This window comes from Notothenia coriiceps, unplaced genomic scaffold (assembly GCF_000735185.1).
Source record: "Notothenia coriiceps isolate Sejong01 unplaced genomic scaffold, NC01 NC01_scaffold00037250, whole genome shotgun sequence".
NCBI classification, from domain to species: Eukaryota; Metazoa; Chordata; class Actinopteri; order Perciformes; family Nototheniidae; genus Notothenia; species Notothenia coriiceps.
This window is the reverse complement of record NW_011369951.1, coordinates 7,445,543-7,461,981: the sequence shown is the minus strand read 5'-3', so window position 1 is coordinate 7,461,981 and position 16,439 is coordinate 7,445,543. Positions and strand designations below refer to the sequence as shown.

Sequence of the window (16,439 nt, the reverse complement as noted above, 5' to 3'; positions counted from 1 at the left end):
ACTACACACATCACACACAACAACAACACACACACACACACACACACACACACACACACACACACACACACACACACACACACACACACACACACACACAGAACAACAAACCCCAGGAAAATACAATTGTACCCGGTCTCCCCTATAACAGTATCTACAGTATGCCTAACACTTATTTGTTTTCACAGAAACTTTCACCCATAGATGAGCTGCTGCTGTTCCTCATGCACCAGTCAGTGGGCCTACATCTGAGGGATCTAGCAGAACGGTCTGGTATTCACCGCACCATAGTCAGCAGAATTATTTCCACCTGGACACACTTCCTCTACCAACTGCTTGGAAGCAAACATCTGTGGATCCCACGCGAAGTTGTCAAAGCTCACCTTCCACCAGAGTTTTCAGCTTTCCCTGACACACAAGTGGTGCTTGACTGCACTGAAGTATTCTGCCNTTATTTTCCCTTCAAAGAGCCATAATTCCCATCACTAATTGCTGCCCAGGCTTGCCCATGCTTTTACCAGCGGTCCGTTCTGGTAGTTGACCAGGAAGCAAGCCACATTGAAGAGCTCCTCAATGCTTCCACACACAGACAGTGGTATGGCTTTGTCAAATAGTTTGTTCTCTTTGACTCTTCTGATGCACCTCTCCACATGGACCCTAAGCCTGGGTAGCAATTTATAAATATTTATATATATTTATATTTGCTTTATAAAGCAAAAACTCCCAGACATTTCAATGATTTGTACGGCAAAGTTAGGTCTGGAAACGACATAACGGCATAACTCCGCAGCCCTGCTGCGGGGAAATGTTGGCGCTGTTCTGTGTTTGTTCTAATCCGTCAAAATGACGGACTGCTTTCAGTATTTTTCCGTCATTGTTAAAAAAAATCCGTCATAGACGGAATATATTCGGTTAACGCAACCTCTGTGTGGTACACTAATGTTTCATTTCATTTCAAACCTTTATTTATTCAGATTGGTCCCTTGAGATCATAGATCTCTTTTATAAGGGAGACCTGNATAGTTTGTTCTCTTTGACTGTTCTGATGCACCTCTCCACATGGACCCTCAACCCAAATGAGCAGGGAGGATGTCAGCAGACTCAATCCATTGCACGTCTGAGGGTCCATGTGGAGAGGTGCATCAGAACAGTCAAAGAGAACAAACTATTTGACAAAGCCATACCAATGTCTGTGTGTGGAAGCATTGAGGAGCTCTTCAATGTGGCTTGCTTCCTGGTCAACTACCAGAACGGACCGCTAGCAAAAGCATGGGCAAGCCTGGGCAGCAAGTAGTGATGGGAATTATGGCATTTTGAAGGAAAAATAAGCGAAATAATCACCAGGATAATGATTGACTGTATTGCCAGACCTAATGTCAATAATCTTCTTTGTAAACATGACACAAGGTGGCGCCATATCCATGTCAGTGAATGTACTACTTTGAATTTACCCTCTGTATGTGTTAAGTAAATAAAGTTGTCTTGCCTTGAATGAAATTCACGCAACTCTTTATATTAGATACTGTGTTTTTATGTGGCGATGTAGATTATTTGTTGACCCTGCTTTAAAGATAGTTTGCCTTTACAAATGGTGCGCTTTATCACTGCCTGGGTTTTGGTTGAAGTGCATCCAAATGCTGCTNCCCCACACAGAGCGGAGCAAGGCAACGAAACTTAAAATAATAAGCAGAATTTTACGGCGCGCTATGCATGGGGGGTTTCCCGACATGTCGTTACAGTAAATTAAAGGGTGTTTCATGTTGTCGTTGCTATGGACCTTCTTAATACCTTGGAAAATGCCGTTTAATACTTTTTAATAGCCTTAATTTTCGCTAAATTGATTTATCAACTTTTAATACTTTTTAAGACCCCGCGGACACCCTGGTATATGATCAATTACTGCTTTAAGAAAAGACTGTAGTGACATGTTTCCCTCTCACCTGGCCTGGTGTCGGAATGAGAGAGGTGGGTCAGTGGAGCTTCTCTCAGATGACCTCTGCTCTTCAGTTCAGACAGGGGGTCTCTCGCACAATACGTATCCCTCCGCAGCACTTCGAAATCTGTGTGGAAAGAGTTAAGAAGAGTTGTGGTCTGCATCACATTACATGTTGTTGTATAGTGTAATCTAATGTACAGGATGGCATACACTCAACGTGGAGTCTGTATCAATTAGGAAATGTATTAAACGTATCTGACAAAGTTCACCATTGCATAAAATACTCACCAATATCTTTGCTAAGATTGTCCTCAGTCTCAGTGTCGGATGCCCTGAGCTGCTCCATGCTGATGTCCAGAAGTCCAGTGGTTTCCTCCTCGATGGTCCGCATCTTGTCGGGCTTCTCCAGTGAGTCTGGGTCTGGCCTGGAAAGCTCCTTTCTGGATCTTCCTCTTCTTGCTGTGGCAGTGTGACTGACCACAGTCTCGTCATCCTCAGAAGAAAACGACTGGGGGAGTGCGGTGGTCTTCCTCCCCTTGGTCTGCCTCTTGGCTGGGACCTTCTCTGCAGGAGGGGGGTCTGGAGTCGTTTTACTGTTCTGCGCAGCTCTTCTTGTGGTGGCTCGCTTTTTAGGGACATCTGTTTTTTTTTTTCCCTTAGGCTCGGCTTGGGTGTTGGATTCCGTGTCACTCTCATCGCTAAAATCCAGCTGTATTGAAATATTGCAAAGAAGATTCATTTTTTTTTATTATGCATGCTTCTTAGTTCATATTAAGCTGTCTTTGGCTCTTTTCTTGCTGTAACAAATGCACATTTCTCCTCTGTGGGACGAATAAAGCTATTCTGATTCTCATTTCCCCCCACATAATAACACAAACAACTATACGTTATGCAGCAATAAAATGCTTACCTTGAAAAAGGGTTTATTTGTGCGTCTGGGGGCTCCAGGAACAGGTTGGGCTTTTTTCTGTTCTGGTGACAACTCTTCATACACATTGAACTGTATCTTAGGAGCAGTCCTCTGTGCTTTCTGCTCTGTGGGAGGGGCTTTTACCTTTGGAATAGGAGTACAGAACAAAGTAGGTACCTCTGTGTTAAAGCCAAAAGCTCCAAGGTCAGGCTTCACCCTTACTGGCATCATGTGAACCAGCCGCTTTCCTTTGGTGGAGGAGCCAGCCCCCTGAATCCTGGGCGGGACAGTCCTCACCTTCTTGGCCTCCTTTGTTTTGTCAGGAATTTTTATAATGGACTCTTTGGGCTTTTTAAGCAAGGATGAGGGAGGCACTGCTTTCTCTTCTGATTTCAGATCTTCCTTTGATGTGTTCCAAGTCCAAGCATTTGAGAAGAACTCTTCTGGAGTGCAGCCCTTTTTCTCAGCCAAGGTAACCAATGACACAATAGCTTTGGTTGCCATTAGGCCTGCTCTCACGGGTCCGAGCACATGTGAAGTTGTGGAATCAACAAATGCCAAACCAGCTTCCAGTACTTTCCATATCCCACAAACCTTGTTGTGCCTTGGCTCCAGTGCAGACAGGGCCATGTGGAGGTAGACGCGGCCCACCACGTCATGCATCAGGGAGGGTTTAGAGGATCTTTTTGAAGGTCCATGGGGAGGAAAGAGTTTAGCCAATTTTGCCCCAACTTTGGCAGCAACACTCTTGCAGCGAGTTAATGTTGCCGATTGAAGTTTGAAACTGACTTTGGCGTCGTTGGGATCGAGCTGGAGGATGAGGTCGGCCTGAGTGGCGGCCCAGCGGGCGGTGGCGCGGCCCAGACAGGGCTCAGAGCAGCAGGGGCAGGGGCAGGCCGGTTCATGGGCCAGGGAGGAGAGCCAGCGGCGAGGCTGGACTTTAAGAGGGGGTGAGCTGCTCAGATCCCTCACTATAGGCTCTCTGTTATTCCACCTGGTGCTCAGCATGCCTTTGAGATCATCCTCCAAAGCAGGAAGGGGCAACTGTGACTTCTTCACAGGGCGACCTTTCCTAGGTTTGATTTTCACTTCTGCCTTCTGCACGTGATCAGAGAAATCTGAAGAAAAACCAATACAAAGAAGTCCATTTAGTTGTTAAAGGAAACTGATATGCTTCCTAATGCTGCTGGCAAAGAACACAAAACAAGTCATTATTATTTATTTTGCAAATGTCTGAGTCCGATCAATCACGTTACAATTTTACTAAAAACATGGTGCTTTGTTTCCAACATACCTGTACATAGGTCCAGAAGATCTCTGACTCTGTCTAAATCAATTCCACTTTCATCTTTCTCCCCCAGCATCAGCTCCAACTCGGCTTTGATCACCAGTAGCTCCGCACATCTTAAACAATGACAAAGAAAAGGAGAAGTTAATGCCATCACAAGAGCAAGAGTTGGTGTTGTTTCCTCAGTTTTATATTCATTGTGCAGTGTCCTGGACCTATTATAACTACAAAACATTGTTAAGCATGCACTAATGGAACTAATTAATACAGTCACAATGTTAAATAAAATAAAAAAAGGTACACATGAACAATACAGCACTTAAGAGCCCTGCAATACATGGAAAACACCATTAACATAATAAAGCAGTTCAGCCACAGCACTACACCTCATTAGAGTTAAATCACCACCTCTATGAAAACAAATCTATAATAAGCTGGTTTAATTAAGATGTATTACTGGGCCGTTCTATTTAATTGCATCAGACTGTACAGGAGGAGGTATCGGATAAAGTATAACATTTAGGAATTTTAAATCAATAAAGCGCAAGAGCACAATGCTGTATAAATTGTATTTTACATGCTCAACCGAGCACTGGTGCATTTTCAGGTCTAATGAATATGCTTTAACACTACATCAAGCTTAACAGCCCAAAGAAGATTTAGCATTGTGCACTACAGGAAACTAAATATTTAAGAATAGCCGGTTTGAGCTAATAATATCAGGGCCCCATCCATCCTTTGGATCCTGCTTTACCATTTGGAGTTAACCAACCATCATGCACATGTACGTACTGGCTGAGTGCTTGCAGCTTGGTGGCCAGTTTCAAAGCTTCTAGACACTGGAGCCTGGCGTCATTGATGGCTCCACAGCTGCTCCTCACAGCCACCATCTTCATAGAGCAACTCAGCAGCTCTGAGAGCAGCTGCCATTTCAGCACCAAGTTATCTCCTGCACAGGGCGAGGGGATCAGATAGAAAGATTGTATTATCCTTTTAGCAGACCGACAGTACATGTACAATGGAAACCTTGTGGACATCTCTTAGACTTGGCTCTCAAAACTGTTAAAAGAACAGCATTAAGAGACACTACATATTTGAATAATACAAACTAATACACACAATGAATTAAACAATGGCAGAGAACAAAAGACATAGAAAAGGGCTTTGTACAACCAACATTGCAGGAAAACCCTACAAGAGACATTATTGTTGTATTAGCAGCATGTATTGTCAGTCCATGTGTGGGACAAACGTACCTTGGTCGATGAAGCGTGTGTCTGAGCAGCTGCTGCTGTTGTTGTTAGTCCCGTATAGCCCCTTCCCCACTAAAGCGACCAGCAGGCTGCACAGAAGCTTCAGGCTCTCATACAGGGCAGTGTCCAGGCCTCTTGTTCCTGAGAAATAATCACAAGTCCTTACTTAATGAAAGCTGCAATCCCCTCCTTTACATTGCAAAATGCAAACTTTAAACCATTTAGTTGAATGAAGTAAATGCCTTAGCTTACCGTGCTGGGTGATAAGGTTTCTCTGGGCTTGTGGCAGTGCATCTGAGTCCAAACTCAGATAGGAGCTGCAGGTCTGGAGCGTGCGAGCCCGCAGCAGGTACAAGCTCTTTGACTGCCTCTGCGTGTTCATTTCTTTCAGCACCTCACACAGATATGCTACCCCCTGATCCACCTGATATATGCCCAAACAGGAGAGGGGCAATTTGATAGACTGAACTAAACCATCCAAAAAGCAATCATATATTAAAATAAATACTGCTAGTGCGTGACCTACCTGTCCTGTGCTGTAGCAGTACTGAGCTTTCAGCAGAACTGCCGTCATAGACAGATAAGAAGGTCCATCATCGGAGGGCACAGAGGTAAGAAACTTCTCTGCTTGCTCTAGTTGGGCCTTCAAAATAGTACAATAAACAAAGTGAGATGCAGCACAACAAATAAAATATGTTACTACAGTGTGAATAATTATAAAGCTGCATTACCAAAGCCAGATCAGGGGAGCCCATATCCAGAAGGATGCTGGCTGACTGACAGAGGGAGGTGGCACATCCAGGGGCGTCAGCGAGTTCACGTGAAAGTCCAATCGCAAGTTGGTAAGCTTCCAGAGCCTTCAGAGGCTATAAAAGAGAATAATGAGATTGTCATTAATACCGCTGCTCTAATAAGCGAGCAACACTTCTAACAATCTGACCAAGGAAAACACACTAAAATACCTCTTTTTACAGTAAAATAAATCACTTTTTCTGATAATGGTTGAATCCACTATCAGAAACACACTTTTCATGAAATAAATTGCAAAAGAATGCTGCAATGTATGCCTTTCAAATATGGAGAACCCTGTTTTCTCTTAAAGCTGTTTGGGCTAAACAAAACAAGACATTTAAGGACAACATTTTGGCATTTTAGTAATTGCTAGGATTTTTTTTATACTATTTTCTGACATTTAATTGACGACTAAACCATTAAATCTAGAAATCAATCACAATTGATAATGAAAATATTTTGTGTGGTTGTACCGCCTTGTATGGAAAACCTTAGGGGAATTATGTCCATTTTAGTTTGACTTTTCATTAACAAACTGAGACTAAATCTTTGTGACCACATTTTGTGTCGTTACCTTTGCCATGAGTCTGAAGAGAGCCGCAGTCACAGCGAGGGAGCCACAGGTCTGTTTGGGGTTTCTGACAGAAGGCAGGACTTTACTCTGCAGAAGAGCAGACCACTCATCCAGGGCTCTTTCCAGAGGTTTGCACAGCTCTTAAAAGAAAATGAAAAAGATTTCAGCTAATGATAAACAAAACAAAAAATAAATATTGTATTTAGCAGATAGTCATCATATTATACTGGTAAGATATAAAAATACATGCATATTCTTACTGTTCTCTGCAGCCAGGTTGAAATGCAGGCCTTCATAGACCGGAATGCTTTCCTGTGTTTTCTGCTTGTCTTCATAATCTAAATCATTAGTTCCTATGGGAATGGCTGAACATCGTGACTGCTCTCTTGACTCTCGCTTTTCTTTGTCCCTTTCAATGCCCTGACCAAAAACACACAAACATCAGTAATTAATCACAAGATGCTTAGTCGGTTTATCAAATCAAGACTTAAACACAGATAGATAAAAACCAGTATGATAACAGTCTTAATTTCAGTTTCACTCTCAATTTTTATGACAGACAATAACTTGCATATTGATATCCTGACAAGCTCACCTCCTGAAGATTTTTCTCCAGAGTGCAGATATAGAGCCAGAGTAAAGCATGGGCCTTGTCATCCTTCAGCCTGTCTGCATTCTCTGGAGTCTCTGGTTCTTCTTCAAGTAGCCGTAGAGCTTCATGGGTGAAATCCACTGCCGTGCTGTGTAGTTACAAATTAACAAAATTAGTATATGAACAGAAAGATGATGCACCTGTTGGTCCAGCTTGTTTAAGACTAACAGTAGAAATAGTTTGCCCTGGCCTGAACACACAATTTAGTCTGGATTTGTATTCATCAAGGAGCACCATTCATTAGGGAAAACGATCTAAATAAAAGCTCCTACCAGTCAGTCTGTTCACTGAAATCCTGGTAACACACAACTTGGGCCATTTCAGAGAGATAGACAGCACGCAGATGTGTGTGTGAGCTGTCCTCATGGCAGATGTCCAACAGATCACAGAGTGTGTTGTAACGCTCCTGAGACGTGTCTCCTGCCACATCCTTATAGGCACGCAGCTCTTCCTCCAATAGGCAGAGCATTACTCTCTCATCAGGGACGTCGGGTCCAAATCCATCATGTAATGTCCTGTTTCAGGATGGGACATGTTGCCTTTACATTAATATGCAATGATCTACATTCTCTGAGAGCTTAAATGTTGTCACAAACGTCAGAAAGAGTCTTTGCATTATAACTTGTGTGTACCTGAGACGGATGTCCTCCTCAGAGTTACGGGCAGCGTCAGTCTTTGTTTTCACCCACAGAGAGACAGGTTCAGCCATGTGAGAAGTGATGTTGTCCCCCAGAGCCTTCAGCCACAGGATGACCCAGTCCAGCGCCCGCTCCAGATGTCCGGCACGCCGAGACGTCTGCACAGCCAACATGAACGGGCGGCTCAACTGAGGAGTGAAAAGCCATGTTAAATATGACATTTGTCTTGAATGTGAAAACATTATTACTTAACACAAATGGGAGTCAGATACAAATTGTCCATATGATGATGCTGATGTGCACAAACTTCTGGAGCAAGCTCAAAAGTTATAAATCTCCACATAATTTCACAGAGTATTGTATCAAATATCTTGCAAAGAACATAAAGTACACCTATTGAGATACACACATTCAACAACAATATCTCAGTCTGCCATAAATGTAAAGATGTTATTTTTAAATATGATCCGGCTTTGTGAAACGAATACAGAATAAAACATTTAAAAATGTTTACATTTGTCAAAGTGGATATTCCTGAGGATCCTGAGATGTGGATCCTAGAAAACTTGAAACCATTGAGCAAATATAACTACTTCAAACTGATACATCATCGTAGGTAATCTGTATATTGACAACCAAGCATGATGTAATTTGTATAGTCTGTCATTCTTAAGACAATGTATATGATAAAACTTACCCTATCGACACAGAGCGAGGTGGGGCAATTCTTGCTTAGTTCCCGACAGAGGATTTCAACCAGAGAGAAGGCCTGGTCATAGAGACGCCGGTTGTAAAATCCACAAGCTAAGTTGCTCACAGAAATCACTGCAAGACACATGGTAATCATAAAATTAACTAAATGTCATACAATATTATACATCTGTATTTTGCAATGTAAGTAAGCAGAGCTGCAACAATTGGCAGGATGAAAAACAACAACTTTTACTCTATCAATAAATAATATTTCAACAATAGGAGAAAATGCTGTTTTCAGTCTCTTAATTATAGAGGTAAAGTAAAAATCGTTGGGTTTTTAAATTGACAAAACAAGACATTTTAGGACATCAGCTCGAACCTTGAGATAGAAATGTCACTAAAAAGGCGCTTTCACACCGCAGTACTTTTCCCACAAAGGTTCATCAGAATTGAGTTCATGAGAACTCTTTAGTTCTCATGAACTAAATACAGATCGCGTTCACACTGGAATAAATCCCTGGGGGAGGATTAGGCAAATGAAGCCGCTGACGTCACTTCTTCTTCTTCTGCTTTGGGTTTACTGGCAGGCCGACAACAACTTCACGGCGAATACTGTCACCCGAAGTCCCCGGCCGGAAGTCCTCGGAGTTGGGGACTGGCTTCAGTAAATCGCCAGAACGCCGACACCTCATCTCCACCGCTCCCATGTTTTCTTTTGTGTTGCCATAAGTTAGTCTCTCTGCGTTTCTGCGCTGGGCTAATGCTAATAATGCTAATGCAAGGATAATAAAATGGTGGCTTCACAAAACTTTTTTTGAGTTTTACGGGGCGTGGTTTGCATTCCGCCCAGCCAATCAGACATAGGAACCTTTATCTCCCACAAAAGTCCCTGCTCTCTAGCAGGGGTAAAAGGGGGTAAAAAGGTTCTCATGAACTAATTTTAGTTCCGGCTCTTTTTGGTGTGAACGCGACATTTCGGAACTATATCGGAACTAAAGTGGGAAAAGTACTGCGGTGTGAATGCGCCTATTGTCTGACATTTGGTAGACCAAACGATCAGCAAATGAGCCGAACAAAAAAAATCATAAGTTGCAGCCCTACATTTCTGAACCGCTAAAACATTAGTAATTGAGAATGTAATCACCTGATTTGATGAGAAGACTTTCACTGGACAGTTTACGTAGTTCAGTCATCATCTGTCCAGCTGTGGCCTGGCAGTACAGCAGCACTCTGTCCAAGGTTTCAATGTTCTCCAGCTGAGAACAACAAATCAAAATCAGTCAACTTGTAGCAGAGTACAATCACAACAGCAGGAGTAGTGGCATCTGGGTGACTCTTCAGTATTGATACTATCATCATAATAAAATACAAAAATAAAATATGAAAAAATGATGCAAAAGAAGCAACCTCACCTGTAATGCCACCATGCTCTCATAGGCAAATCCAAAGCCTTGGTAGATATTGATGCAGAGAGCCTGCTGCAGTCTGCTGAGCTCAGCCTGGCATGTCGAACTCTGAAAATCAAACAGGCAAAAGGTTATTTGTTGAAAATACATTGACCACCTCTTTAAGCAATTAAGCACAGCACAAATGTGATTATTTTCAAGCACAGAAATTACACTTACCTTCTTTAGAACCTTTATTATCTGTTCTTGGTGCTCCTCAAGAAAAGAAAAGAAAGCCAGGAGCACAGGTCCGCTCAATCCGTTGCTGTGGTCACTTTCGACAGCCCATAACACGAGTCCACATGCTTCTAGGACTGCGTGAGCTTCTCTGTCCCCCAGGTCAGCTGATAGAGACCTCAGGGCCCTCGCACACTCCGTCAGAGCCGGGCCACTCTCAACGCCGGCCTTCATTGTGGAATGAATCTTTACCGCCCACTTGCCGAGCACCACAGCTGTACACTGACAGTCAGCCAAGTCTTTGAGCTTGCTCTCAATTTCACTCAAAAAGGTGGAGGCCAGATCATAGTGGGCAAACTTACAAAGCATCTTCACTATAATCAGTGCCATTTCTGAGAGCGTATATATACTTGATGCCACAGTCAACTGCTTGGACCCAGCGCCATCGCTGCCAGTCCAACATCTGTTGAAAAGTGTCTGCATTTTCTGAAGGAGAAAATAAGCATTGTCCTTGGTTACCGTTTCAAAGCTACTCTCAAATTCCGTGATGGCGTCCTCTGTGTATATGGGGGCTTTGGAGATAGATGGGGTTGCACTGTCTGTGTCCAACAGCAAGAGGAAGCTCAGAGCTTGCATCTGGCAGTGAAGTTTGTCATGTGAATTTAGGATTTTGATGTCTTTGGTTGCAGATAATCCATTCCAGAGCACCGAAAAGCAGCTTCGCACAAGAGCAAAGTAGTCCTCAGCCTATGGAGCATAAAACAATAACCTTGTTAGTTCTGATGCTGAAAACTAAATCATGAAGTGAAGATTTGGAATAGTGCTGAAACTAACAACTTCCATTACAAATGAATCTTGGTCATGTTCAACATTCTCTGCATCATTTAGCTTATTGTATTTATTTATTTTCTGACATGTATATAGTTAACTTCATCTGCACTACTTGTGGACTGGTTTAGCTACATAACCTGCACTATTTTATTCTTTCATTTATTGTCTTGTGTCCTATATATAATATGTTGCACCTAAGATTTCCATTGCCATAACTACACTGTAGCTACTGTGCATATGATAATAAAACTCTTGAATTAGGGCTGCACGATATATCGTGTCGTGACGATAACCGCGATATTCACATCACTTGACGATTAAAAAAATTTTTTTTGGCGAAGTCACGCCCATCTACTTCCGGTCCATGTGACCTTATTTCGGAAACATTATGAATTGAAGTCAATGGAGAGAGAAAACGTATCTTTCGATCTCGTTTGAATTGTGCCACGAATTACATATATGATGTTTGTCAATCTTAAAAAATAAAACATAAAACTGTTGAAATATAAGACTATGAAAAATACGCAACTAGAAAGACTACAAATCCCAGAGTCGCGTAAGTGATGTCATTAACGTTACACAGTACACTCGTGTTACTCACCGACACCTTGTAAAGCCGGTCCCGCATGCTGGCTCTTACGGAACCGACTAACTCCCCTATTGTGTATATACAGCTCTCAACATGCCCAGACTTGTAGTCTCCTCTTTTAATACTTTTTGCCTCATTCTGTGAAATGTGCCCTCTTGGTGTTGGTGACGAGTGTGAGACCAGAGTAGGGCTGCTCGATTATGGCAAAAATCATAATCTCGATTATTTGGGTCAATAATTGTAATTGCGATTATTAAATGTGATTATTCATTGACTTTGAAAACATCCATTTATTGGAGAGAAAAAAATGTGAACAGTATGTTTTAACAGTTGATTACCCTGAACTTTAAGTATAATTCAACTGAAAAACCCCCCAAAAAAAGTAATCGGTTTATTTTGATTACGTTGTTTTCGTAATCGTTACAAGCCATAATCGTAATCGCGATTAAAATACGATTAATTGAGCAGCCCTAGACCATTGAGCGTTTCACACAAAAAAAAGTGTTACTTCACTTAACTTTTAAATTGACAATCATCTATGTGTAATTTGTGGCCCAATTCAAAAGGGATCGATAGATAATCTTTCTCTCTCCATTGACTTCAATACATAATTTTTCCGAAATAAGGTCCCATGGAGGTCCCCCGGAAAGGGAGGGACTTCGCCTCTATTAAAAGGTGACCTATCATGCAAAATGCACTTTTGTACGTCTTTTATACATGAATATGTGTCCCTGGTGTTCCAGGGAACTCACCAAGTATCAGAAAACAAAACCCTCTCTATTTTCCTCCATACCCAAATCTCTTAAAAAGGGGCTTCAACAGATCTGATACAGACTGATCCAGATTTGAACACTTCTGTGACGTCACAGGTTAGCGCTGCTAACCGAGCAAGCTCAGCTTGTTGCTCTGATAACTTAAGATCCAGACGTCCGTGACTAAAATCCTTCATCCGGTTAAATATAGTTACAAAAATAACAATTGTATAGCATTACAGTTCAAGAAAGAATGGTTTGCGGGAAAAAAACGGTATTTTCTTCAATTCCTGTATGTTTTCATACCGCAATATATATCGCAGGGGGGACAAAAATCGCAATGTAAGTTTTTTCCAATATCGTGCAGCCCTACCTTGAATCCTAATCTGCTGATATTTTTTTCGTTTCAAACGTTTGGCCAATAAAATGTTAGAAAATTATAAAATAAAGCAAAGAAATTATTTAAATAGTTTACAATTTGTTTTCTGTCAAAGAATATCAATTACACATACCTGTTGAGCTACAGAAAGCCTGCCGTAAAGCAACCCAGCGACATGGCTACATTGATTGTGAGCTTCAAGGGAGCTTAGCTTTTTGACAATATGGAAAATGATCTTCTCCATGTACAGCGGACTGCTCTGAGCAACAAGTGCTTCAGAAACATCATAGCCGTGAAGAGAAAGCTCCACCAGCTGGACCAACACACTGACATGGTCAGAAATTGGAGATCCAACTCCGAGTTGATTGTTGCAGGCTCTGATGATCCTGTCACATATTGTGCGACCCTGGAGGCCGGGTTGACTCTTCACATACTTCTGCGGAGAAAATAGATCAATAACAACAGGTTTAGAGTCTCTTTCAAAGGAGTTGTGTACGTTATCATACCAAGGTGGCACCACGCATGCTCATTTTAAACATATCAAAGGATATTGGCCGAATTTAACCTTTTAAACAGGCGGTCGTGTTGTTTAAATGCAAGTGCTTAAAACACGTTAGTGAAATAAATACTTGTTTCGTCGCTAGGAGTATTTGGTAGGTGTAGTTGTTTGCTAACCTGTAGTTCTTGACGTAAAACATCCGTCTCTTTCACAGAAGCAGTCTGCTTGATATATTCTTCCACTTTCAAGCACTTCATGTCGACAGCTGCATAAACAAGTTAATTCAGATTAAATACACTTTTGTTGATTTTGAATTTCGATAACGCGATTAGCTTAGTTTAACTAACGTTAGCGTCAACGTTCATCACAACATGTTCTACTAACGTTAGTTTGGGATCGAATAACGTTAAACTGAGACTTACCTCTAGGGGAGAGTTTTGAAACAACACTTTCCTTTACAGCAGATAAAAAGGACATGTGTTCACAACGAAGCAAAGGTATGTTGTGTCTAAGATCAGTTTTAAGATTCAAATCCTCAGCTATCATGGAAACTACTCCCCGAACTGTTTTTGAAAGGTGTTTTAGCCAATCCGAGAGCATATCCGCTTTTACCCGGAAATGCTATGAATTGTGGGTGTCGTAGTTGTGTAAAATAACCGCTTGGCGCATAGAGTGAGGACATGAATCATGATATTATAGAAACACATAAATTCAGCAGAATGTGGATTATACATTTTGCAGTATAAGTCAAGAGTAAATATATATATATATGTGCTGATGTATGACTTGAAGTCCTGGTGGTGACATTTATATTTTATATAAAGCCTTTTTGCTGATACGTTTTTTTTTTTAAAAACACTACATTATTACAACAATAGGCCCACACCATGAAAAGCTCCCTGGGGCAAATGCTTGTTTTATGTTCAGTGTAAACCCATAGAGTGTGATTCCATTGGCAGTACATGTTTGTAATCCTTTTTTCTTTAATTGGTAGCAGGTGGACTGATCAGTAAATATGTTTTTGTTTGGAACATAACCACTAGAGGGCACATTAGGCTAGTTGCACAAGATGGCGTCTATCAACTTCCGGCGGCTGGGTGTGAGCCCGAGTACTTCCGGTCTTCGCCATCACTCACTGTACGGAGGCTCAGTCATTGGTAAAGAGTTGCGTGAATTTCATTCAAGGCGAGACAACTTTATTTACTTAACACATACAGAGAGTAAATTCAAAGTAGTACATTCACTGACATGGATATGGCGCCACCTTGTGTCATGTTTACNCCTCACAGGTGTGGCATATCAAGATGCTGATTAGACAGCATGATTATTGCACAGGTGTGCCTTAGGCTGGCCACAATAAAAGGCCACTCTGAAACATGCTGCATGTTTCAGAGTGGCCTTTTATTGTGGCCAGCCTAAGGCACACCTGTGCAATAATCATGCTGTCTAATCAGCATCTTGATATGCCACACCTGTGAGGTGGGATAGATTATCTCGGAAAAGGAGAAGTGCTCACTATCACAGATGTTTTCAGATTTGTGAACAATATTTGAGAGAAATGGTTATTTTGTGTATGTAGAAAATGTTTTAGATCTTTGAGTTCATCTCATGAAAAATGGGAGCTAAAACAAAAGTGTTGCGTTTATATTTTTGTTCAGTGTAAGTTGCTAGCGTTTCCATATATCAACTCCAATGTCAGCAGATGGCCTTACATGTATCTCATAGCAGTAGATTGTCTGCATTCACACACAAAATACTCCAGGTGATTTACCGTACGGTCAGTCGCAAAACTTAATTACATTATATTTGGCATTCCTAGCGTGTATGCTACCGAGCTAAAAAAGAAGGCTGCCAAGAGCTAGACATGAGTTTGCTAGGGAAAACATTGTTTTTATGCCAGCTCCAATGAATGACCGAAGATAGCAGACTACCCGTATAAAATTGCAATTGTAAACATGTTCTTGCTAGCCTAATATGAACCACTAGCTGTTGTTCATAGAAGGTTGGCATATTACACTGAACAACTAGCAAACGTAGGTTAGCATATTAATCTAGCTGGCAATCTAACGAACCTAAAACAACTAAGTTTCTCTAATATTTTGTGATTTGCATTTGATTTCGTCAGGAACTCCTGGCGTATCCGGCGGACAACACATGACGGGATGACCACTCTGATGCCTCGTCCTAAAAAGCCCCAGCACCAGCTTACAAAGCTGCGATAGACAAGATGCAGAAAATGCCTATAAGGGGAGGAATGGATAATATACCGTGTATATATGTATATTTACGCATGTTCATTTTGTACATTTCTAAAAATAAAGTTTGATGGAAATACTTAGTAGCCTTTCTTACCGGAATTATTTGCTCCTATAACATATCATTCATATATAGCAAACCATGATTTGATTTTTCAAAAAAAACAGTGTTAGTTTATTACAGGTAAGAATAACTTACTCTTCTCCCGTTCTATGCCTCAAAGGTCCATAATCAAATCTGTAAATGTTATGGAGGTTCTGCAGGGTGTATGGGTTGAGACAGTTTGGCTCTAGTCCTGGGTGGTGTACCATGCACATAATAGGTGCTGGGACTTGGTTCATTCGAGTTACCTATAGGAAGGTAAGATATTTGTAAAATAACACGTTTAGCAATTAAACCAACTATGGCGAGGTTTACAAAATAAACATTCAATTACTAAGGAAGAAATAAAAGGGCATATAATAGTCTATTGACTTGACAAATATGTATGGTGTATATCTTGGAATATAATGTTGTTTGCTACTGTTGGTGTTTTCAGCTAGCTGGCTACATAATGTTGTAACTTACATCTGAAATGTAAGAGCGATACTAAATAAAAACTTTCCTCTGTGAAAACGTCTGCCCTAGTCTAGTTTGGGACGGTGGATCAGGTCTATCACCTTGGTCTGTCTCACTTTTAGGATCGGACTCCGGTTCAAACATATACAGCTGTACCGACGCCATTGTAAAACTGATGTTCCGCTCAGAGCCAAAAAAAGCACTGTGTTAGACA

General features: G+C 41.4%; 1 protein-coding gene across 1 annotated transcript; it reads right to left on the bottom strand.

Annotated features, from left to right (window-relative positions):
* Window positions 1–1,067: 1,067 nt before the first annotated feature.
* espl1 (extra spindle pole bodies like 1, separase) lies at window positions 1,068–13,938 on the bottom strand. The gene is made up of 22 exons (XM_010796656.1): window positions 13,834–13,938; window positions 13,588–13,676; window positions 13,046–13,348; window positions 10,365–11,108; window positions 10,152–10,253; window positions 9,884–9,995; window positions 8,741–8,868; window positions 8,038–8,231; window positions 7,678–7,920; window positions 7,349–7,493; window positions 7,014–7,173; window positions 6,754–6,893; window positions 6,119–6,253; window positions 5,914–6,030; window positions 5,640–5,811; window positions 5,391–5,528; window positions 4,927–5,083; window positions 4,141–4,250; window positions 2,847–3,964; window positions 2,225–2,645; window positions 1,941–2,060; window positions 1,068–1,117 (listed from the first exon to the last, which is right to left on the bottom strand). The coding sequence occupies exons 1-22, from the start codon at window positions 13,886–13,888 to the stop codon at window positions 1,068–1,070; spliced, it is 4,953 nt and encodes a 1,650-aa protein (XP_010794958.1). The 5' UTR covers window positions 13,889–13,938.
* Between the last annotated feature and the right edge of the window lie 2,501 nt (window positions 13,939–16,439).